The sequence below is a fragment of the Ascaphus truei genome, chromosome 1 (assembly GCF_040206685.1).
Source record: "Ascaphus truei isolate aAscTru1 chromosome 1, aAscTru1.hap1, whole genome shotgun sequence".
Lineage (NCBI taxonomy): Eukaryota > Metazoa > Chordata > Amphibia > Anura > Ascaphidae > Ascaphus > Ascaphus truei.
The window spans coordinates 455,578,420-455,602,232 of NC_134483.1; the positions used below are offsets into that span (position 1 = coordinate 455,578,420).

The following is a 23,813-nucleotide window of genomic DNA, read 5'->3' on the forward strand; positions in this document are numbered from 1 at the left end:
ATTAGGTAAAAACTTAGTATAGGGAGAGAGGTCAGAGAAGAAAATGTAGGATTATACATTGCCACGGTAAACTTCACATGATCATCTCAAATATTTATACCCAATACCTTTATACCTGTTTAAATCTTCTAGAAACAAGGCATCAGTCCTATAATATAAATCTATGACACATATCACTGTAGTTGGTTCAGTTTGGTCTCCCAGGAGAATGCACATTAATAAGTAATAAGAACCAGAATATGATATAACTGGATGCCAGATCAGAACCACGTGACCCACATAGACGTCTAGCAGCGCATGAGCCCATTCTCTGACCTGTTGCCAATCTCAGCTGATCTTTGGGGGTAGCTGAATTGAGGGTAGCATTATGCCTATATAAAAAGTGTACATTTGTGTAGGTACAGTACAGGGTCATAATCATACCATACATTGCGGGGCATAATATTAATTAGGCTCTGAAGCCATTTTAGAAAGCCATTATTTTGGCTGGCATGTAGGGCAAACACTCTTTTGCTTTCAAAAAGTAGATGCAGCATTTTTCATTTTTTTACAGCCCAAATGAACGTACCCACATAAAAATGTATACATTGCATATCCCCCAGCTGGGGGATCCTGTCTGGGATGGTGCTTCATTTCACATCTGCCTCCTGCATATAGACAGCCGGAGGGAATACATGAAGTATTAAGCGATAAAAACTCCTTCAAGGCTCTACCTGTCAAAAAGCTTCGGCTGGGAACGTCTGCTAGCACACGGGTGTAAAAATCGACAAAGTCATGCACAACAGACTGACAGATTGTGGAAAAAAACCCAAGAGGGTTATTGTGTCACCACATATACTCCCTGTCACTTTTAAATAGGTCTTTCACATTTCCTCAGTTTACTTTCCTGTGCCATCATGTGACCTGTGTGTCTGCAGGACAGTCTCAGGCATTCGTACCTGAGAAAGGATGTTGGTGCACTGTTGCAGCAGGGACACAGGAGGGTGACCAATACTTGTTGCAAGCTGAACTCTGAGCAGCTGTTCTTTCTGGGTGGAGTTTTCTAGTAGAGCATGAGCCAGAGCGACTGCAGCGCACCAGTTGGCGAGCGAGTCGGTAGAAAAGAGACCGCCGCAAAGTAGCTGCCCGGCAGATAATGAAGCAGCTGAGGGGAGGAATGACACTAATAAATGACAAGTCAAGCTATTGCTGATGTTCCCAGCATTTCTTATGATCTCAGTATTTACCATCATTCTGTACACCCCACATCAAGATAACAGAGGTTCGAATACTAATCAAATTATAATGGCTACACCTACTCCTATCCCCAAGTTGTAGTTAATTATTGCAGTTTATTATAACTAACAACATTAGTGTTGATATTCACTTAGTGTCGCTGTCCTGAGAATCAACAGGAATGTGCATACTGGTACGTAGATCCTTGTGTATCAGCGGTAATTTAACTACAGGCTGGGATCCTCCTGCCTTATGCTATTCAAGCCTCTGCTGCACCACACTAGGTCAGTGGTGGATCCCAAGCAGTATAGCGTGTTCCTGAGCCCATGTGGGGACTGCGCACTTAAAAAGGCCCCAAACTGCACCTTAGCTTGGAGTGGTATACCTGTCAATTACAGCAGGAACTTCAAAAGTCACTCCCCAAAATGCTTTGCATCCACAACAGCAAAGAACAGTGGGACGTGACTGAAAGCTCTCGCAGTAATGGTCAGCTATTACCAACCATGCTGTCTGCACATACTTCTGTTTGGTTTGGGGTCTTATGAAGTGTTTCTCTCGCCTCCAACCCTCCCCCTGCCCCATGAGCTCAGCACACTGTACTGCCTGGGATCTGTCAAACTGTTTTGTTAGCTTGATAGTTTGTCTAGGGAGTGAGTACGCAGTTAGATCTATGCATTAGGGGTTCGGGGGAACAAACATTTTCTAGCAGGGGGTGCACAATGTACACGTGGTTGGGAATGGGAACCACTGCACTAGGTCATACACATAGGCTCCTCTCCCATTCTGCATATAATGACTGCTAACAAACTCACAGCAAAACCATGCAGAGTAGAAATACTTTCCTTTGATTTTCCAGTGAGCTGTTTCAGAGGGGTAATGCATTTTGTATAGCTCAATAAACAAATCAATAAATCAGTGCCCTTCAGCCTCTCCTACGCTAGGAGTCATTAAATACATCATAAAAAAACACAGCGCAGCATACGACAAGGACACTTCATTTTGCATAGTTTATAGTGTTTAAAACTGTAATTGTACTGTATACAATAAGTCTACATTGTAAGAAAAGCACAACCTGCTTTAATTAGAAAGAACCTGTGAACAAAATGTAAGCAGCAGCACTAAGACTCTTCTGACAGGTGAGCAGAATGTAATCTATACCCCCTCTCCCAAACGGCCAACAAAAACTCAGAGAGAAAGAGAGAAATCCATTACCGTCAATAGTTGAAGGAAGTAGTGTGGCTACAATTTCTCCTTGACCTTTCTGGTTCTTGTACAAGAAGCATTGGAAGCAGTACAGCACTGCACACCGCAAAACAAATGGCTGCCTTTCATTCACCATGGACATCAAGAGCACGACAATTGCAGGCCTTTCCAGGAGCATGAAAGAAAAAAACAAATAATATCTATATCTATCCATATGTACAACCAAAACACACACACACACACACACACACACACACACTTTTGGGAAATGGCAAGTAAAAATGGTGGGGTTTAATAGAAGATAACATTCTCAAAAAGAGGAAACTCTTAAGGTTTAATATTGCTTCTCCTGAAAATTGAATCGATATAAAAACATAAGCGTTCCCTCCAACATCATAACTTTTTGTGCGGGCCATGTATACTGACGAAAAAGCTGCGACCCGCAAATATTAATGGGAATGCTTTCACTAAAGAGAATAAAAGCTAGCAGCAGCAGCACTGTGTGCCTCCTCTTCATATCCTTTGCTGAAGATGAACTCTCGGCCCTGGAGTGGGATAAACGGAACGATGGAGGGTGAGCACCAGTAAAAAAAACTTCCCAATAACTTTGTGTTTACATAGACTGCTACTCCTTTCTCTTTGACTTGCACACCATAACTTGCTTAAAGAAATGCAGCCGAAGACAATCGGCCTATTCAGTATGGTAAGACGTGAGGTAAAGCTCCCTGGTTCCCCATACAGAACAAGGCCTAAAAACGTGTGTACATTTGTTATTCTGATTTTCCGTATAATTGTTAATTTTTGGTACCCCAAATGTTTTTCTGCAATGTTCTGAATGTTGTCCATTCAAACTTTCAGAAACGGCAAGAAATCATCTCCTCCCAACGTCAAGTCAATTTCATCCATGTTGTTAGGGGGAGCTCGCTTAACCAATGAGACCGCCTTTCACTTACAGAAGGGCAACATTTTATATAAAATGTAAATGCGCCTCATGTCTAAGGTAAATGGTCAGATCTGTTCTGGCACTGTGTAAAACTACAGAGAAGGGACTAAGAAAGGGGATTTTTTGGATAACCAAAAGAGAAGACATTTTATTTTAAAAGCAACTCCAGTAACACTTCTTTTGACACATATATACATATATAGTTTGTGGTAATTTTGGGGGTTTCTTAGAGCTTGCTGGGTATCTGTGTGTTTATTAACTTTGTCCAGCTGGTCTCAGCTGTTTTGGAGGTCAGTGGCTCCTCCCTCCCAGGGTTTAAGCTCACCCCTCCCCACTGTCCAAGTAAGCAGGTTTTCTTTTCATGCAGCTGGTTGTGACAGGCTCAATGCTAGGACCATTCTTCCTCTAATTATAGAGGTAAATAAGAATTTTAATCAGTTAGTGTTAGGACCTGCGAATTTGGTCATGCCTTGATGTGGCTCGCAGGCTTACACGCTTTGGCCAAAGGGTTAACTAAATGACCCTTTTTCAAGAGATATATAGGTATTTCAATGTGCATTTTTGTCACATTGGATGTTGCTCTGGACTTCTTTGTTTCTTGTTGTCAGTATCAGAAGGACCTGCTCATATGGGATAGGATGGTAATTTATCAAGATTCTACATTGCCACATTTATTAGGAACATATTACATGTACAAGGTAAAACTGGAAAATAGAATGATAAAAGATATCATATGGCCGATGCCCTGATTCAAAGCGGCGAGAGCCGGGTGACCAGGGTTCCACCGGGCAAACAATATGGGTGCCAGTATCAGGGCTCGCTTTGGCAGCTAATAGTAAAGCCACAACTTTCATCGGGTGACCCTGGCAGCCTTGTCTAGTCCGCTACCATAGTTGTATAAATATATTATAGATTTTAAAATCAGGAAAAAATTCATTGAGAGTTACCACTGGTTTTCAAGTAGGTCCTTGGTACAAAATAAAAACGTTGACAACTTTATAGAGTACAGTTAAAAAAAAAATGCTTAAAGTATAAAAACAGCCACAGTATTGAAATATCTTAAATAAGATGCTTTTTTGAGAGACTTGGGTTAATTTTTTTAAAAGTTGGGTGTTCGGTAAGAGAAGGAAGAGCGACCGGATTCCTTATTGAACCTTGGAACTATAAGCAGGTTTCTGGAGACAGATGAAAGAACAGAAGTGTACGGAAGGGGTGAGAAACCTACTCCGATAATTGAGTAACTTGCCTAGAACGTATTTGAAGATGACACAGAAAAGATGTGCGCGTGCGTATGGACTCAAGTGATAATCAACCTAGTCAAAATAACAGATCGGTATGGTGGGAAGTTACATAGAAAAACAAAATGGCATATTGAGTTAAAGAGTGTCACATTTATTGAACTGAATTTGGGGTGCTGCATCATAAACTATGTCAGCATTGTTAATAATTGACAATAACATCTGCTGTGTAATGTGCTTTCTGACCAATGGGCTTAAGACAGGATTTATTTCTGTAAAGTCCACCCAGTTTGGAATAGAGTCTGGATGTCTGGATGTCAATATGCAAACCAAATAGATAAGAGTCTAGCCACATACCCAAATATTTAAAGCTTGTAACAGAGGCTATATTAGTGTTTGAGTTGGTTTTGATCAGTAGCTCTGGAATGTCATTAGAAATGTAGTCTTGGTCTCAAGTATCAGAGTTACTGTTTTGTCAGAGATTAAAAACAGTTTGTTTTGAGCGATTCAGTTTGACCTTTAAAAAAAAATCAGATTGCAGCACATATTGAAGGTCAGAGGCGCTGCAGCTGTGTGCAAATAAGATTGTATATATCAGGATACATGTGCATATAAGCAGTGTTGTAAAATGTGGGCATTTATAAAATGTGGCGGCCCCAGAACAGAGGGACCCCACAGGTAACATCCAAGGGGTTACTGTTAGAGCCTGAGATAGATACATATTGGGCTCTTCCGGTTAAATAAAAGGAAAACCAGTTTAAAGTATGTGGTCCAAATCCAGAGTACTGGAGCTTGTTTAACATGACCATGTAGTCAATAGCATTATTGGTTTAGCAATTATGGGTGCACCGAGAAGTAGGAACATTGATTGCAATTGGCGGTTTAGCTTTAGTCATGTACAATCTCATCTTCAGACACTAGCATGAAATGAAATGTGTGAGCACAGTCAGGAAAGGATACGAATATAGGGGTGCATTCAGTCTGGACTTCAGTATTATGGCCAGGATTGTGTCTTCATATTTTACCATATATGTAGATACATTCCAGGTTTCTTGTTTTTTTTTTTTGTCATACTGGATTGCTGCTTTAAGACTGCAACTTCAAAAATTATAAAGCCTATGATTAACATTTTCAAATGTTGCCTCCTAAAGGATTTACAAGGTCTCCAAGTAGAAATTTGGTTACGATTCTTGAGCAGGATTGACATTTTTTGATCATTACCGTGGAGGGTGTGACGGAGCATTTACAGACGCAAAGTAGTCCTGGTTAATTTGGCTGCCTCGAATGACTTCAGACACTGTGTTTATTGTCTGTTGAAAGGGGAGAGAAGCAAGAGATATGAATACTCAGAGCTGTCCAATGTGCACATCACCCCATATCTGCCAAGCAATGTTCAGCAGTAAGACACTGTCCGGCACTGGAAAATGGCTTAAATCCCCATTCAAATCAATGATCCTTAAAAGGTGTCTGCCAGCTCAGAAAGTGTCTCTTGAAAACACCGGTTCGTATAATTTATAGATGACAGCACTTACATGGCAATAACCAGATTTATGACAAACCTAGAAACACTAACCATATAATATTCTCCTGTGAAGCTGTTCTAGGTATATAAATACAAAACAAAAAAGGTGTATTCACAGTCCAAAAGACCATAGAAAGAATCGCTAATCACCGACTGCTCTCCAGAAAGTGTAAGAAAACTATTTTTGAAATATCACAGTATTAATGTTTGATCCCGTTGGGAAAGGTATGAAAGTGTGATTACACAATCACGATTTTAGGAGAAAACAAGAAAGAAACTTACGTAAAAAACGTAACTAAATCCAACATTTGACTCAAAAACCCCTAACCGTTTTTTCCCACTGAGAGAAAATAAACTATTTCTGAAAGGTCACACTGCTTTTTTTTATGCTTTATTACACTACATGCAGTGTGGTGGGAACCCTTTTGCGGTTTTGGGCACCGTCAGCATATTTTCTTCCGCACAGGTACAAAAGCAAGACTATTATTGCATGCCTCTTCAGCAAGATGTTGGGAAGTGATTTAGGTATTTACCTCTGTCAGAATGTCGGCAGGAACGCCAGTTGCCATTAAGATCGTGCAGAGCTGCTGCAGTAAGCCACACTGAAACATGGACTTCTGGCAGCTGCTAGTGGCACCGGGAGGATTTACCGGAGACACCAGCACCCTGACTAACTGCAATGAGAAATAGAAAGAAGACAGAGGTGAAAGAATATAATGGCTGGAGATTCACACTGAACATATGTATATATAAAAAAGGAATGTAAAAAAGATATACACACAAATGAAGAAGAAGAAATTACTTTATGGCCCTATATCATGAGTGAGCGAGAAACATACGTACACAAAGACATACATTTATCTACATTGCCATCTATATTTTTGTATGTAGCCACATGTATATCTATTGTAAGAGAATGAAGGCGCACATTACTACTGTGAAGCGCTATGTACATTTATGGCGCTATATAAAGACATACAATACACCGATACAGCAATATGGTGCAATAGCCTTTATTAATATAGAAAATAGTATGAATAAAACCAAGTAGATGTTCACTCATATTTTAGTGCTTTCCAGTAAAGTACAAAGATAAGCGAGTACAGATGACCATATCCTCGTTTATGGATTATTTTTAACATCAATATCTAGACTCAATAACAAATCTGAGGATCTAGTGTATTTTTTTTCTGACTCGGACACACCCACACCCACCCAGACACCTCTCTACCTGGAGCATCAAGTGAAGATTTGTCACTTTCTGTGCAGACCATCCTGCATTATCATCTCCCACTTCAAACCATGGTTTCATGCGCTGGATATAAGAGCCTTCTTTGAAGAAGTTTTGATTGGAGTTGTTATTCTTTAATAGGTTCTGCAGCAACAAAAGGCAATCCTCGACTACAATGCCTGTAATGATACAAAACAGTTATTTTTTATTAGAAGAAGAAGAAGAAGAAGAAGAAGAAGAACAACAACAACAACAACAACAACAACAACAACGTCAATCTTGATGTCCGTTAAAAATAAAATATTTACGAAGCATCTGAATTAAGAGGAGGATAGAGGGTGGTGTCACAAAGTTGGACACAAAGACTTTGGGGCATCTTCGTTCAAGTGCGATAGATTTGTGCTTATTAAGAGCTCTTCACTAGAATAGCTTTTAACATGCAATAGCCGCTTTCACACACTGAATATCTCTCTATGTATTAAGGTCCCTTTGTATTCTGGAGTATGTTCATGTGAAAATCAATTGGTCAAAATTGTTGGCCAGGTTGTTTCATCTCCCTATGCGGTAGGTGAAGAAATTAAAAGGTTTTAAGCGCTTCAGGGCAGGGACTGTCTAATATGTATCAGGGGCGCACAAACTCTTCTCCTTGTTCTCACGTCAAATGACACCGCGTGGTCATGTGACGTCACGTTGCCATGTCAACGCAACGTCCCCCCCCGCAGCGTTCATTTGATGCCAGGTTGCCAAGGCGACGCATCGATGGAACATTAAGGTAAGTAAAGTTACAGAGGCCTCGCGCGGTCCCTGGCATTTAATTGAAATGCCTTCGAAGAAGCGTGGCGCCTCTGTAACCACCGCACTACACCACCCTTCCGCCCCCGAAAATGTCACGCCCACCCCCGTTCCACACCCTATATTGTAATTGTGAAGGGCTTTGATATCCGATTGGGAGAAAAGTGCTATATGCAATAAAGTTACTATCATCATCCTCATCAATATTAACCAATAGGTAGAGCTATGGAAGAGTTGCTTCATGCAGAAAGTGAAAATGATATGCCTCAATGTGCATCTTGCCATCTTATTTACTCTGAGCGCGTCAGAATTCCCACGGCTGGAAATGTCTTGCCCTAGCTTACTCAAGCCATATTCTGCACATCTATGAAACCTGAATAAGAGATTCTTACATATTAAAGAACAGCGTAAGGACAGAATATTCCTTTCATGGAGTTTATACATAGCCCCTTTTCATTTTTTACAAACTTGCCATTGTTGCTGAATTACCCTGGTCTTTATTTTACCAGTCTGTAAACTTTCATACTACTCATTATACCCAAGTTATTTCTATATACCTTACAGCAGTGTTCTGCAAACTTTTTTCTCGTGACCCAGTACAAGTAAAACATTTTAGCGACGACCCAAATGTTCTTAAAAACAAGATGAAAGATATATACAGTACCTTGAATCTATTTAACCTGCCAGTGGCGACCAAGTGAATACATTTCCACGAACCATTAATGGTCCGCGACCCTGAGATTGAAAAACGCTGCCTTACAGTGCATTAACAAACGGAAACCCGTACACACTCACCTCCATCACTATTTCCTTCTTCCGTGATGATGTCAAGAAGTCTCTCAAAGGCGCTCTCGAAAGCGACAATTTTCTGAATAGATGCATTGCTTTTTGTCAGATGCTGTAGCAACAAAAGACCCTGCCGAACAGACAAATAATTCAACGAGATCAGGGTCACCCCTTTGCAGAGATATAGTGACGATTATTGAAAAGAATAAAATACAAAAGAAGGACTTGCCCCCTATTAAACATGCTCTGGAGACATCTTCCACACAAAACATACAAACCAGAACATGGGACGCCCACTGATTTTAATGGAGCTGAACATGTCGCCAGCACTGGTAAGATAGCTTTTCTGCATATTGCAGAGAGTCTTACAGTATGCTGTATTTAGACCTCATGAAAAGGAACATGTCCTTAAAGCTGCAGTTCAAGCAATATCCTGCATGTGTGGGTTTTTTTCCCCAATAAATCAGTTCTGTACTATGAGAAAATACTTGTAACATTTAAAAATGTTTAAAGACATTTTTAATGTATTCTAATGTAACAAGCATTTATGTTTCTATAGAAACCATTTACAAAGTCACATCCCCTTCCTCTTCTGAGACGGACTCTGGCTCTTGAGCTCTGCCCTCTCTCTAGCAGTGCACTATCTAGTGCCTGCCTGGTCACATGATCTTCCACACAGAACTTTGCATCCTGGGTAATCTTGTGCAGCCCCAACAGTTAATTAAATAACCCCTGATCCCGTAATCGATTACAGGAGAACGGATCGATCGGCAACTTAGCTAATCACTTGTTAGTGTGCTGCAGTGATGCACATATTGAATGGAATTTACAAACGGCAGCTTAAACTTATGCATTAAAAAACAGTTGGTCATATATTAAAGAAAGTGCCCTATTCCAGCTTGTATAAAGAGTTCACTTATAAGAAACATCCAATGGGATTCATTAAATGTCATGTAAGACAACGGAGGAAGTCGCACTCTGCAAGATTTTGGTGCCATTTAAGGTATTAAAAAAAGGCTGCAAATTAATAAAGTTTCAAGGTAGAGAAAAGTAGAAAGAAGTACACATTATTTGTATACACTACAGAATACATCCACAAGCAGGAGAAAAACAAGCTGTGATTCTTTGTACTCTTCCTATCCTCCAATAACTTGGAATCCCTCCTCCTGCATCTCACTATGCCCTCCCTATTACTTTTTCTGTTATTGTTTCCTCCCACTTGGTGAACGTCTCTGTTCTCGCCAAGCTCCCCACTGTACCATTATTTATACACCTCTCTCCCAACAACTTCTTTACTCCTTCTTGCTGCTGGGGATCTCCTTTAAGCCTGAAGCCAAACATATACACCTGATTTCACCCGTGCCTCCCTGCCATCTCTTACCCTGTAAAGTGTGTTAACCCTTAAGTTATTTGACAAACCTTAAAACTTGCCCCACAAATCAAGCATCCCAAGAGTCTACACTCATGGTTACTGTCCCACACTCCGTCACTCCTACCACCCATTGTGGCCAAGCACTGCCATACATAGCACTTATTCCCTCACCTACTGTCTCTGTAAGTTCCCCATCAAACCTCTTAGGTTGTAAGCTCTTCGGGGCAGGGATTTCCTTTCCCATTGTCTGATTTTGCTGCACTAATTGTATTATTATAATTCCCTGTACTGTATTCTTTGTGAAGTGCCGAGTACACTTTTGGCGCTAAATAAAGACATACAATACAAGTCTCACAATTCAATATATAAACATACGCCATTAACCTCTGTTCATTTAATGTAACCTTGTATTGTCATCATAACTCTGTGCCCAGGACATACTTGAAAATGAGATGTAACTCAATGTATTACTTCCTGGGTAAATATTTTATAAAGAAAAATAAATTTAAATTAAAAAATAAATAAATAATGTCCTTTGTATGCCATTAAAGTACAGAGTGGTACCGAAGTACTAAATTGGATAAAGATGATGTACCATATTTACCAAGTAGTCTTCTGCCATAAGACACCTACTGGTGCTGGAAGACTACTTACAGCTCATTAAAGTGAATAGGCTGTAAGGTGTCTTCCAGTCCACAGAAAGGGCCTTATGGCAGAAACCGCTCGTCCAAACCAGTAGTTTTGCTGACCTTGCAAAATGTAACACTGGAATGTTTATTTAATTCTGCCTCAGTTGATCAATTACTTACGTCATTACGGATCACCTCTCTGGAATCAAGCAGCAAATCCATGAGTCTTGAAACACCTGTATAACAAACAGAAGTTTGCAGGATTGTTCCTCTGGGTTATTTCAAACATATTGCAGCAGAAACTTTTATATTGCTGGAGTTTAAAAAGGTGCCTAAAATTGAAACTTGCTAAGCTCTAGAGCAGGCCTGCACAACTCCAGTCCTCGAACAGGCCAGGTTTTCAGGATATCCCTAAATCAGCACAGCTGGCTCGATTAGTGGCTCAGTCAATTAGACCCACTAATTGAGCCAGCTGTGCTAAAGTAGGGATATCCTGAAAACCTGGCCTGTTTGCGGCCCTCAAGGACTGGAGTTGTGCAGGCCTGCTCTAGAGCAATTTTCCAGATGTATGTGTACATGAGCAGAGTTTATAAAACAGTGAGAGTGAGTGAGAGAGCGCACGCACACGCACACACACACGACATCTATCATCTGTCATAGTGGCTTCACTGAGACTGGAATACTGCCCGGGTGAATTAACTGAAAAGGGAACAGGTGGTGATGAAGGGGTGGGGACAATAATAAAAGATATAATATCACAATACTCACACGGGCCAGTGTGAGTACACACTCCTAGCGGTTTCTTTGTGCTTCTATTCCTGGTGTGACTGACGCTGAAGATAGCTTGTAACATAAACAAATGACACTATGGTCTGGAGGCTAAAAACTAATTTTAATAAAAAACAAGAAAATAATATAATATAAAAACAGAAACCAAAGGCTTCTGTGGGGAAGTAAAAGCAAAGGGGGGCAGTGCGGTGTATAGTGGTAGTGGATCTCGCCTTCCGCTAGGAGTGTGTACTCACACTGGCCCGTGTGAGTATTGTGATATTATATCTTTTATTATTGTCCCCACCCCTTCATCACCACCTGCTACCAATTGGGTAATATCCCTAAAAGGGCAGGAACAAGACACCAAGATAGGACCACACTCACATTGGCCCGTGTGAGTGTTAGATCATACAATTCTATTTTAGTGGTTTATCAATACCCTATCCTCCCCCCCATTGATGCCTCCATACACATATGCCTTAACCATATCCTCTCTTTTGTTTATATGAGAGGAAATCCTCCTGGAGTGGAAACACTGAACCACGAAGCAATAAGGACATACATCAAGTAGAAGAACTCACATCGCGGAGAGATAAAGGATCATTGCAAGAGCACGGGATCCCCAAAGAAACCTTGATGAGACTGAGCTTACACAAGGCCGTGTAAGTTATATATTACAATTTTTTACCTTCTCACCCACATATACACATTTATGTATATTCGCCCTTTCAATTGGTCATCTGCCACCTGAGCTATTACGTTCGCTCAGGGTATAACCGCTCAATTTTCGTATTACTAGACTCATTACACTGCCTGTTTCCCACAACTGTGCTCCCCCATCCTTTCTGTATTCAGCGTGGGCAAAGGCAGCATGGCCCGGGCTTTAGATTCCGTACCTGGTGGCACCCCTTTGAGCAGCAATAACCTCAACCAAGTGTTTCCTGTAACTGCTGCTCAGTCTCTCACATTGGTTGAGGAATTTTGGCCCATTCCTCCTTACAGAACTGCTTCAAGTCAGTGACATTTGGGGGCTTCCTAGCACATACTGCTCGCTTCAGGTCCTGCCACAACATTTCAAGGGGGTTTAGGTTCAGACTTCGACCAGGCCATTCTAAAATACGGAATTTCTTCTTCTGCAGCCAGTCTTTTGTAGATCTGATTGTATGTTAAGGATCATTGTCTTGCTGCATAAATCACTTTCACTTCAGCTCACAGACGGATGGCCTGACATTATCCTCAAGAATCTTCTGATACAATGCAGAATTCACGGTTGCGTCAATGATTGCAAGCCCTCCAGATCCTGAAGCACAAAGCAGCCCCAAATAATCACACTCCCACAACCATGCTTGACGATTGGGATGGGGTTCTTCTGTTCAAACGCAGTTTTGCTTTTCGGCCAAACATAAGGCTGTGATTATACCGATAAACACACACAGCGTCACGCCAAAACAAATAGTATAAATCCAATTAAAGTGCTCATACCGATGGCGACGGTCGCGGTGCGCTGTACTGCCAAGCGGACGGTTGTGGAAGACTTCAAAATTATTATTTTTTCTGGCGACGGCCATGCCTCCAAACCTCCTCTGCTCTGTCTCCCCGGTATAATCAAGATACTGCTCGGCGGCAGTGCAGGGTGACGTCACAGGATAGCGTTGCCGCCTTGCAGCTCTTGGTATAATTAAGGCCTTAGATTTCTCACTGAGGCCAAAAAGTTCTACCTTTGACTCGTCTGTCCAGAGAACATTGTTCTAGAATTCTTGTAGATCATCTATGTGCACTTTGGGGAACGTCATACAGGCAGCAATGTACTTTTTAGAGAGCAGTGGTTTCCTCCTGGCTATCCTTCCATGAATACCATTCTTGGTCAGTGTTTTTCTGATAGTTGTCACGAACATTAGCCAAGGCGAGAGTGGCCTGCAGATCTTTGGATGTTACTCTGCGGCTCTTTGTGACTTCCTGGATCGTTTGCCTATTTGTTCTTGGGAGAGATTTTGGAAGGACGACCGGTCCTGGTACAGTGACTGTGGTCTTGAACTTTCCCCATTTGTCTGACAGAGGTTGGTGGAGCCCCAAATCCTTAGAAATGGTTTTGTAATCCTTTCTAGACTGATGCGCATCAATAACTGCTTTTCTGAGATCCTCAGAGATCACTTTTGATCGTGGTATGACATGTTTCCACACACCTGTATGCTGAAGACCAAACTCACAATATTTCTGTTCTTTATATAGAGTGGGGCCTCCCAAACTCACACCTGAAGATCTACCTAATTATTTAAATACCTGATTCTAATTATCCCCTTTCATTTAGCTGATAAAACCAGGGTTTCACTTACTTTTGCACATACCCTGACTCTTAATTACTCATTGTCTAATTCATACATCATTTTTGTTTCAAAAGACAAGGAAGTGTTTAATATAAACCCTGTTGGATATTTAAGATAACCTTGAATCAAAACCAGTCTTATCATGGAAACTATAGAATTTCCGTAATTATCATTGCCATTCACAAACTTTCTTGCCACTGTATATACTCTGACAGGTGAGGGTAGGGACAGTTCCAGAACACAAAAATGTGGCGAAAAGAAGGATTATTATATTTATTCAATTTTAATGACAAACATACTTTGTGTATGGAATTCAATTTACATGTTAGGAGTTGGATTAAGAGTTATGTGGTTACAAAAAAGTCTCCCTACTGGAAAACTGAGGCAAAACCAGTGGACAAAAACAGCAACAAATTTAACAAATAAAAGGTTAACAATTGAAAACCACTGAGTTTTTGCTTTGATAACTGTGGTACAGTCCCTTTTGTGCCTCAGTTTTGCAGCCGGCAGACCCTAGTAATTAATGTCTGTAGGTGACCACTTATGTTGTGCAAACCATGTAATCCTAGTGACCTATAGCAAAATTACAAAAAAAATAAAATAAACAATCTGTGTGCATAGACAGACACACAAAACCTTTTTCATAAAATAGGTAAAAACAGTGGCTTATTTATTAATATTTCTTACAGCTCAAGCAGAATTATCACTATTAAATACAGCTCGTGAGAGGCCAGCAATTAAAAACAAAAACAGACATGACAGTGAGGCATTTATCCCGTGAAGTGTTAATGACAAGGCCCAGCAATAAAAGGTTACATTAAACAAGTCTTCTACTAAATAGTACTTCTCTGCTGAGCAGAGCTCACTTACCCATTGGACTGACTAAGACAATTTGCTGAACTTGAGGTCCTTGCTGCTTTAAAAGGATTGTCAGGAGCTTCACCCCAGGCCAGCGCACATGAAAATCAAACTCCTGCAAGTAAATAATTAGCAAGGTAAACGTTATAGAAAAGGGGGATATGTTTTACGGATCGCAAACTGGAGCACTGCGCCAAAATTGGTGCAATTTGCAGCAATAAATCCAGCCGTTTTGCTCTAATTTTATCCCACTGAGCACTCTGGGGGCTGTTGTAAGAGGAGTTAGGGGAGGAGAAAGTAAGCTCAATATTATACTGAGAGCTATCTAAACAAGTGCCTATTTCTGATGCACTTTTGTCTATTCTTGGCTATAAAAATATCACTGCAAGTTATGTAGTGGTGTGACCTAGCATGAACATCCACGTATATTGATGATTCTCATAAATCACATACGAAACAGATTCCTATTAACAAATCACACCGAGTAAATTAAGTTTTAAATGATAATGGTTTACCTAATATATATATTATTAATATCAAAATAGTGTTGGCCCATGTTTACCAAGTGGTGCTATTCCGTGACACACCTTCTGGCATCGGAAGGGAAAAAGAGGAAAGAAATACCTGCAACAAGTGATGGGGCGGTATAGCAAACAAAGACACTTGATTATAGTGTGGTACAAAGCAGCAACACGGGTTTAAACTTGTTTAATTTTTTATTATAGGATTGAAGCAGGGAATCTCCAGAGCTGAACCTCATTCATTTCAGCTCCAGGGACCCTCTGCTTTCAGAGTTACCTCCGTAGGGGGTGCCAGTGTCTCTGCAGGGTTTAAAAAGTCCTGGTCACGTGGGCCAATAGGAAGCCACAAAAAATCACGGCACGGCATCCTATTGGTCCGCGTGATGCGAGACATTTAAAGTCGTTATTTTGTTCGGCACACAGTTTCTCTGCTTGCAGAGATATCGACACCACTACGGATGTCAGTATCTCTGGAAGCCGGGGTTGCCCGGAGCGGAAATGAATGGGGTACAGCTTTGGAAACCCCCTGCTTCAATACTGTAAAAAAAAAAAATTATATTATATATATATATATATATATATATATATATATATATTTCTATAATTCTATAATTCTATGTATCTATATCTAACCTGTATTGCTGCTTTAATGGCAACTGAAGGAGAACAAATATTATGATGTAAATGAGATTCAGTGCAGGTGGCATTACCTTTAAGGTACAAACAGGAGTTCTTTATAAATGATTGTGCACAGACATGTTGAAACCTCTTAGGTTTCTTCTTCACATGCACTGGTTGATTAAAATCAGACATACAGTTGGGTCTGAGACAATGGCAACAAGACACATTGTTGTATTGTTCTGTGTCGTAGTTGCACAAGAAGGGGTAACAGTTATCAAACACCAACACTAACCTCTAAAATGGACAGCAGGAGTGTGATATTTTCTTGCTGATTAATGAAGGTTTCAGTAAACAGAATTCCCAAATCGTCTGCCTGCCCTTGTTGATTCTCTTCTGTAACATTAATTAGCTGAATGTTAGCAAAAGCTTGAAGGGTGTCAGCAAAGGAAGGTGGGTTCACACAAACTGTTATAATCACAAACTATGCTAGGTGAGGAAGACTAAAAAGCTAGTCATTAAACGTAAATGTGGATATATTGCAGATTGACAAGGGTCCTGCACCCTACTCTGGGAGGACGGGCCTTCCGATGTCTGGAACAAACCATCACCAGAGCTCAAGTATATACTCACTCTACCATTGTTGCACACACAGTGTAAGGCAGAGTCCCCGGTGGTCACAGCGGTGCGCGCGCCACACACCACAGCATTGCCCTTTATGGGTCAGGACCCAGTGGCTGTATGTGTGTGGGCTCGCAGAGCGCTGTGACGCATACGCTAGCAAGGAAGACAAGAATGATGTCTCGTCACGTGGTCGGCACCGTGACACGGTCACGTGGTCGGCACGCCGACAATGGCAGGGCAGATATGCCCAGTCATGGCCGTGCCCCCCTACAGACTGCCGATTGCGGCTGTAGTCTCTGCACGCGCCGCCAGGGAGGACTGGGGCCGAAGACTTATTTCTTCCTTCTGACTTTCCCTGTCTCAGAAAAGAATTGCATATCATTTTAGTTTGTTCTCAAACTGACTAAAGTATTATGGTGGCCCTTTAAGTGAATGCCTGTTATTACTTAAACAAAAAAAAAAAAATTAATAATGAGGACGACATTAGGCAGCAAAATATTTTGGAACCGACAATGATAAACTCATTGTTAAGTCTTCCATTAGTGACAAATCAAGACAATCTAGAATATATGTATATTATTGGCATAGATATTCTGTGAAATGTTGTGTACATTATAAAATAGGTTTTTCAATTTTAAATATTGTACTCTCATAAGCTGAATCCGTATCATGAATATGGTTTCACGTGGTCCCAGTGTATGACTGCCTCAAATGACTGCTTGTGTGCTATAATCATGACATGTTTTCATGTCCGTCTCCATGTGGGGAAATACACTGCTGGCCTTGCACAGAGTGTGTCGTTGGACGTGTCCTGTTGTCCAGATCATATAACGATGTGCTTGAATGTATTTTTATTTAAAATGGCTATGATACTAAAATGATAATGCTAGGATTTCAATCTTTAGAATACTAGTTTGCATAATAAAAAAAAGGAAAGCTATGTGTAGACATTTGATTGGAACTCTGGCCTTTCAATCTTGAAATGAGGTAAACAAATCTCTGTTTTGAAAATATATTACATATTGATCATAATCATGTTGGTTATCAAATATAGTAAAGGGATTAAAGCATTGAAAACGCAAGAGGGTAGAGGCACTTCGATCTCAATCGCAATATGCATCTGCTAGGGACACTTTACCTGTTATACAAATTCCACAATTGCATGAATTGTACATACTAGGAGCGAGATTTACCAAATGTCTCCATTTTGGTGCATGCTCCTGGGCTAGAATTTGCACAGTAGTCCGTATAAGGAAAGCAGAGCAAGCAGTTTGCTCACATAACATGCACTTTCATTCCAGCACCAAGTTGCTAAGTCACCGCACAACAGCCACTTTCCCCTCAGAGCAGCATAAACCTCCAAGCTGTCCCGTGTTACCACTGAAGAGAGCTCAGGCATCAGTGGTAACAGACGTGAGAGTAGTGGTTAAGACAGCAGACTTTACCATGGTAACATTCATTATGAACGGACGGATATCGTGCGCCATCATGTTTCACATAACTTCATGTCCTTGTCCAATATATAACATGCAAATGAATTGATGGTGAACAACATATTATTGACAATTCAGGACTCAATACCCGATTACTACTTTTTATTTAAAAAAAGCCATATTATCCTAGTCTGACACATTTGGAAACAATAACCTGCTTCTCTGGCTTTTTAAAATATCCAGCTTAATCAAATGTAGGACTGCATCAGAGAGGGTGTCCAGCACAACTGGAAAGGTTTTCTAGAAAGAATATTTAATTAATTAATTGTATGCCAAAATAATTGTACTATGATGCAGCATTCACCATGCTTTGAAATGTACAAATCACGTTCACCATAAACACACTGGCCCATATTTACAAAAAGTGAGTGGCCTATAAAGGTGTCTGACAACACCAGAAGGCCTCATGCAAGAACACCCATGTGATTTAAGCTGCATTATGAGTGGGACAGTATAACTTTAATGTGAGAACATAAATGTGGAGGTTAAGGAATCGGGACTGATCCGTTAGCTTCCTTTGCAAGGCTTAGTTCATGGCCTTAGTTCGTTAGCTTCGATCTGCAAGGCTTAGTTCATGGCCTTACATTAGGAGTCGAGGGGACGGGACACGAAGATGAAATGAGTTAAAAGAGACAATTCCTCCACCATACACGGCACATTACAGTCACAGGAATTCATAGGTATGCCATATACAGATTGTTACCAGGTTTACTAGAAAAGGCCCAATGAACAAGAACCAATAATTGTAGAAACTCATTCGCTGGGAATCACAGAGATGCAGTAGGAAGCACCGGAGCTCGGTGTTAACTGCGATTGACTTGAATGGTAAATAACACCAGATCGTGTGCAAGTAAACCCTTATCGGAGCTTTATAAATCCCCCTTGTCTACTCGGAACAGTGAAAAATTAGAGACTGTACATCTTCTATTGATTCACAGCGTGAACACATTTTTTTGTAGGGAATTTAGAAAGCTACAAAATGTAAGATGCCAGATACTGGTGTGTAGGTATTAGCAGCCCTAAACACGTTCCTCGTGCTTTGCGCCAGTCTGAAATGTTTATTCTGTGTTTGGCAATGCACATGCTGTCAGGATAACCCACAGCAATAACAGTTGCAGCTTCACAGGGTTTTTTGTTTTCATGTTTGAAGGTTTTCAGATGATGAGAACGACAAAAGTGAAAGAAGACATCTTAAAAGCAAGCTTTCCAATGCAGTTAAGTCCAGGTGTGACGTTCAAAGTGCAGTGCCAAGTAGGAACAACATTAACTTGTGGTTAGCAGAGGTGTTAAAACTATGTAATTAATGCTATTAAAATATATATTTTTTCTTTATTTACAATATGGAGATAGTGGTTGTTAATTTTGCGTGCTCCACCTTCATGGTAACGTACTCAGGTGTAGCCCTAGTCTGGGAACAAATTTGGTGTTAAAATATTTAGAGCCATTTCCAGGATCAACTTTCAAAAACAATTCAAAATACATGTATGATTTCTAAACAAAATAAAGGTATTGATCACCTAGCTTTAACCTGGCAAGTCATTTTAAATGTCATTAGTTCAAGTCGGTCCTACTTTGGACTGCAAGTGGAATGTGTTGACAAAGCTCCGGAAGTGGCATAGAAGCTACAATGGTATGTTACAAGAAAAACGCGAAACGAGCTTTGCGAGTACAAGCTGGAGCACCGTGCATGCAGAAAGATGCTTATCTCTTTACCTTCAGATTCAGCTGCAAAGGTAGACATGAAAGAAAGAAAAGACGATAAATTCACAAAACAAGAAAGTCATCTGCAGACCTTGATAAACTCCAAGGGTGATGATACCTTTAGTTATTCAAAAATGGCAGCGTGCATGCCACGTTAATAAAAGCAACAATTCTACGGTACGGAACTGGCAATAAACATTCAAACTCTGTATTAAAATGTAGTCAGTGACCAGGGCACAGCGTTTTATGCCAGTTGTATTTTAGGTGCCAACAAGATTTAGCAAATGTTTATTCCGGGAAGAATTAATTCAGTCAAGGCAAACAAGTCATTTTGATTGCCAGCAAAGCAAAACAATCTTTTAGCTTTTGTTAATATTCCTCTGCTAAACAAACTGGGACGTTTTGCCTTTGGTCATCGGGAAACATGCAAAAACACTTACAGAAAAACATTCACATCTGCAATGCATGTTGATAAAACAATGTGTATTCATAGGTAGTGTGTCCCCACCATGAAGCTACTGGTTAGTTTACAGTGGGCTGTACATGCAAGTGATCCACAGAAGCAGCCTGTCTGCCTGCCAGAAGCAATACTGATCTGTGTGTGTGTGTCAGTTCACCTGTGTCTCTTGGAAGAAGGGTCCATGAAGGGTATCGGCCAACTGCATGAATGATGTGGGAGAGGTATGGGGTGGGAAGGATAAGGAAGCACAGTGTAACAAGGAATGAATTTGTAAGGTTTTTAATCAAACAAAAAAATCAAATCCAAGAGCGATCACCAGCCCAATCACAGAAATATCTCTTAGCCCTTTCAGTGCCGGAGGGTCGTGCCACCTCCGTGGCCACAGACCTTACGGCACTTACGCATCACATGACCGATCAAGTGATGCGGTTTCTGTTCCGGCTGTCGGGCCTGATGGTGACAGGGAGGGGGCAGACCCGCCCCTTCAGTGAGGTAAGTAATCCTGTACAGCCCTAAAAACTAAGCATGGGGCAATGATGTACGGTGTACAGCATAAGGGTCCCTGGGGTGGCACTTTTCTTGATGTACACTGCACTTCAATAGGGCACTGAAGGGGATACCAGCTTCAGTCCTACAACATTTTTTTAATTCATTGGTGTCTCAAGACCAAAAGGTGTTAATGATAATTAAAATATGCCAGAGGAGTAGTAATATATGCAGACAGTTAGGCATAGATGACTTCCAATGCATCAAAAACCATACCCCTACCAGCTTTTAATGCTCTTACTGAATGAGCAACCCTTCTAATGTTTGACACACGACTAGTTCATTTGTGTTTGGCTCAGTTGGACTTACTCTCAAAGAATGATTTAGGACATCCAGTAGAATTACATGGGTGTATGGTAGATTTGTTTCTGTTGATCCTTACTACTCTAAATCAGGAGACTTTGCACCAGTGTCATCAAATTAGACACCCGCAGATCGGTAGGCTTGGAAAAAGGTTTTTTTTTTAAATTCTAATAATTATAATCTACTGCTTATGCAGTACTGACAACGTATGCAGAACAACACACAGCATTTTGCATATAGAATGAGTTCTAAAGGCCATATTTCCCAAGTGGTGCTATTCCACAAGACACCTTGTATTTTCACTGCAATCAAGGTGTTTAAGTGCAAGAATGTATCATATGGAAAAGCACTGCTTAGTAAACATGAGTTTTAAACATGATCGCACTGCTCAACAGATATGGATACTATGTCTACGTTAATCCAATGTAATTAGATATTATGTGTAATTGCCCTTGGGCAAAAAGTGATTTGTCCAAGGTCACAGAGACGTAACATTAGGATTTGAACCGGGTTAATTGGAGTTAAAGCTGCAGTTCAGTTAATATCCTGCATGTGTGTGTTTTTTTTAATAAATCAGTTCTGTAGTAAGAAAAAATACTTTTAGCATTTTCTGTTTTAAAAAAAACAACTTTGAAAGACCAATTTTCTTGTATTCTATTTTAACAGCCATTTGCTAAGGCACTGCCCCTTCATGTCCTGTCACAAGCCCTGGCACACCCCTTTGTCAGCCCTGCCCTCCCTCTAGCACATGTCAGTGCAGGAGTGCTCATGAATATTCATGAGCTTCCACTGACAGACAAGCAGAATATAAACAAATCCCAGCTTTTAATATGTCACCAAATTTCGACCTATCAATACATGGAGAACGAATTGACCGGCAGCTATACAGTTCTTTAGGTAATTAGAGATTGCACACATAAAACTATTGAAGTAAAAAAATAAATGTAAAAAAATTTTTTTTTAAAAAGGCTGAACTGCAGCTTTAAAAGGTAGTGTTCTTCATACTTTTTCTTCTGTATCTTTTTTTATGCTAAAAATATTACAAAAATATGGTAAATCGTAAATCAAACCATTCCTGTGTGTGTTTCCCCAGCTTTTGGTATACGATGCTACCTAGAACTAAACTAGCATAACGTCTCAACTAAATGTGTGTTTGAAAACAAAGGCGCCCTGCCCAACACACAGGATGGTCTTTTGTCAGCCAGTATAAATAATATCAATAAAAAAATAAGCATTTTAAAGAAAGAAAGAAAAAAAAAAGGAGGACCGTTTGAGGGAGCAACAATAAAGCACAGAATCTTCTGGCAGCAGACAGGCGCTTTCTGTGAGGCACACAATGTAAGTAATGAGGTTTGCATTTCATGAAGGTAAGAAAAGTTCTCCAAAATGTATTTAATGTAAAAGGAACACACAAAAGGCGCTATATGGGGCGGAGCTAAATGACACGCATTCGTAATGTGTACAGCAATAAGAAACAAATAGCTTACCAGACTCTTCTGCATCATTAGAGATGATATTGTACAGGGTGTCCAGAGCATAACCAATTATTTCAGAGTCAGAACTGAAAGCATTAACAGAATTACTTCAGACAAAGCTCACCTCCAAACATTAGCTTTTGTTATTCTTTCACTCCTGCTACTATCAAGTGACAATGCTCTGTCTGAAACAAAACTGCTGGATGCAGGGTGGAAAAAGTGGGACCCATAATATTTATCATTAAAAGGCCCTTTCAGGTCGGGCACTACCTGCTAGTTAGTGCTTAGATGGGATAAAGGTCATGTGTGTCATCCAATATCTCCGTAAAACGGAATGGCCACAAAACGCCACTCCGTTATTGGGGTGCACACCAAAACGAAGAAAATAAAACAACTTGACGTAACCCCTTTGTTGCCATTGTTGTGCACTGCATAAAACTCAAGCCGTAAGGCTAAGGCCCCAGTGCGCGCGATGCGGTGCCTGGCGGCGCTCGTTCCCGGCATCAGCGCGACCAGGTGAACTACCGGGAACTCGCGACGGGGTGGGGGGAGGGGTTGCGCGACCATGACGTCACAAGGCTGGTTCGCCCTCATTGTCTAAAACCGCCGCCGTGACGTGGCCAATGCTCGGCCGCCGCACCAAAAGACAAAATTGTCTTTTGGCAAAAGCGGATGTGCATCGCACATTATGCCGGGGCGTGCAGGTAGCTACTGGGGCCGGCCCAATAGAGCGCCGTAACTTGTGTGCGCCGTCACGGCCACTGGGTACCTAGCCTAAGGCATGTGATGGAGGATGGGAGTTTTACTTACCGGTCAGTCTGTAAGACATTTAGAAGATGGTCCATGGCTTGAATGCCCACCTCGTGTCGATATTTCTGCTTGGGATATATAAACAAAAATGTTTTAAAGTACTATTTTTATGCCTTTGGGGAAGATTCTACTACTGCAAGAGTCAGCATATCAATAGTTAATCAAAGACAGTAGAAATATGGATGAAAAGTTAGAAAAACAAATGGGAAAAGAAAGCAAAAAGCCCTCACTGTAGTCTAGAACTGATTAACACTAAAGTTTGCTGACATACGTCACACACGTGACCATGTGAAGAAGCTCTGAGAAGTGTTTCTCCCCCCCAATATATAAACATTTTCACATACAGTACATGAATCATTAGGGGTATACTTTTCACCT

The 23,813-nt window shown here is 40.8% G+C and overlaps 1 protein-coding gene across 11 annotated transcripts in view; it reads right to left on the reverse strand.

Annotated features, from left to right (window-relative positions):
* USO1 (USO1 vesicle transport factor) overlaps window positions 1-23,813 on the reverse strand; it is a 61,834-nt gene that overhangs the window by 23,580 nt on the left and 14,441 nt on the right. For 3 of the 11 annotated variants that reach the window (XM_075565200.1, XM_075565179.1, XM_075565194.1), the window contains exons 3-14: window positions 23,436-23,503; window positions 22,638-22,711; window positions 19,854-19,865; window positions 16,319-16,419; window positions 14,897-14,999; window positions 11,112-11,167; window positions 8,940-9,060; window positions 7,353-7,531; window positions 6,655-6,795; window positions 5,821-5,909; window positions 2,428-2,582; window positions 939-1,144 (exon numbers count right to left, since the gene is read on the reverse strand). In XM_075565200.1, the coding sequence (XP_075421315.1) occupies window positions 939-1,144; window positions 2,428-2,582; window positions 5,821-5,909; window positions 6,655-6,795; window positions 7,353-7,531; window positions 8,940-9,060; window positions 11,112-11,167; window positions 14,897-14,999; window positions 16,319-16,419; window positions 19,854-19,865; window positions 22,638-22,711; window positions 23,436-23,503 (1,305 nt within the window). The remainder of the gene's footprint in view (window positions 1-938; window positions 1,145-2,427; window positions 2,583-5,820; window positions 5,910-6,654; window positions 6,796-7,352; window positions 7,532-8,939; window positions 9,061-11,111; window positions 11,168-14,896; window positions 15,000-16,318; window positions 16,420-19,853; window positions 19,866-22,637; window positions 22,712-23,435; window positions 23,504-23,813) is intronic. The other 8 variants (XM_075565211.1, XM_075565205.1, XM_075565182.1 and 5 more) reach the window with 5 other exon arrangements.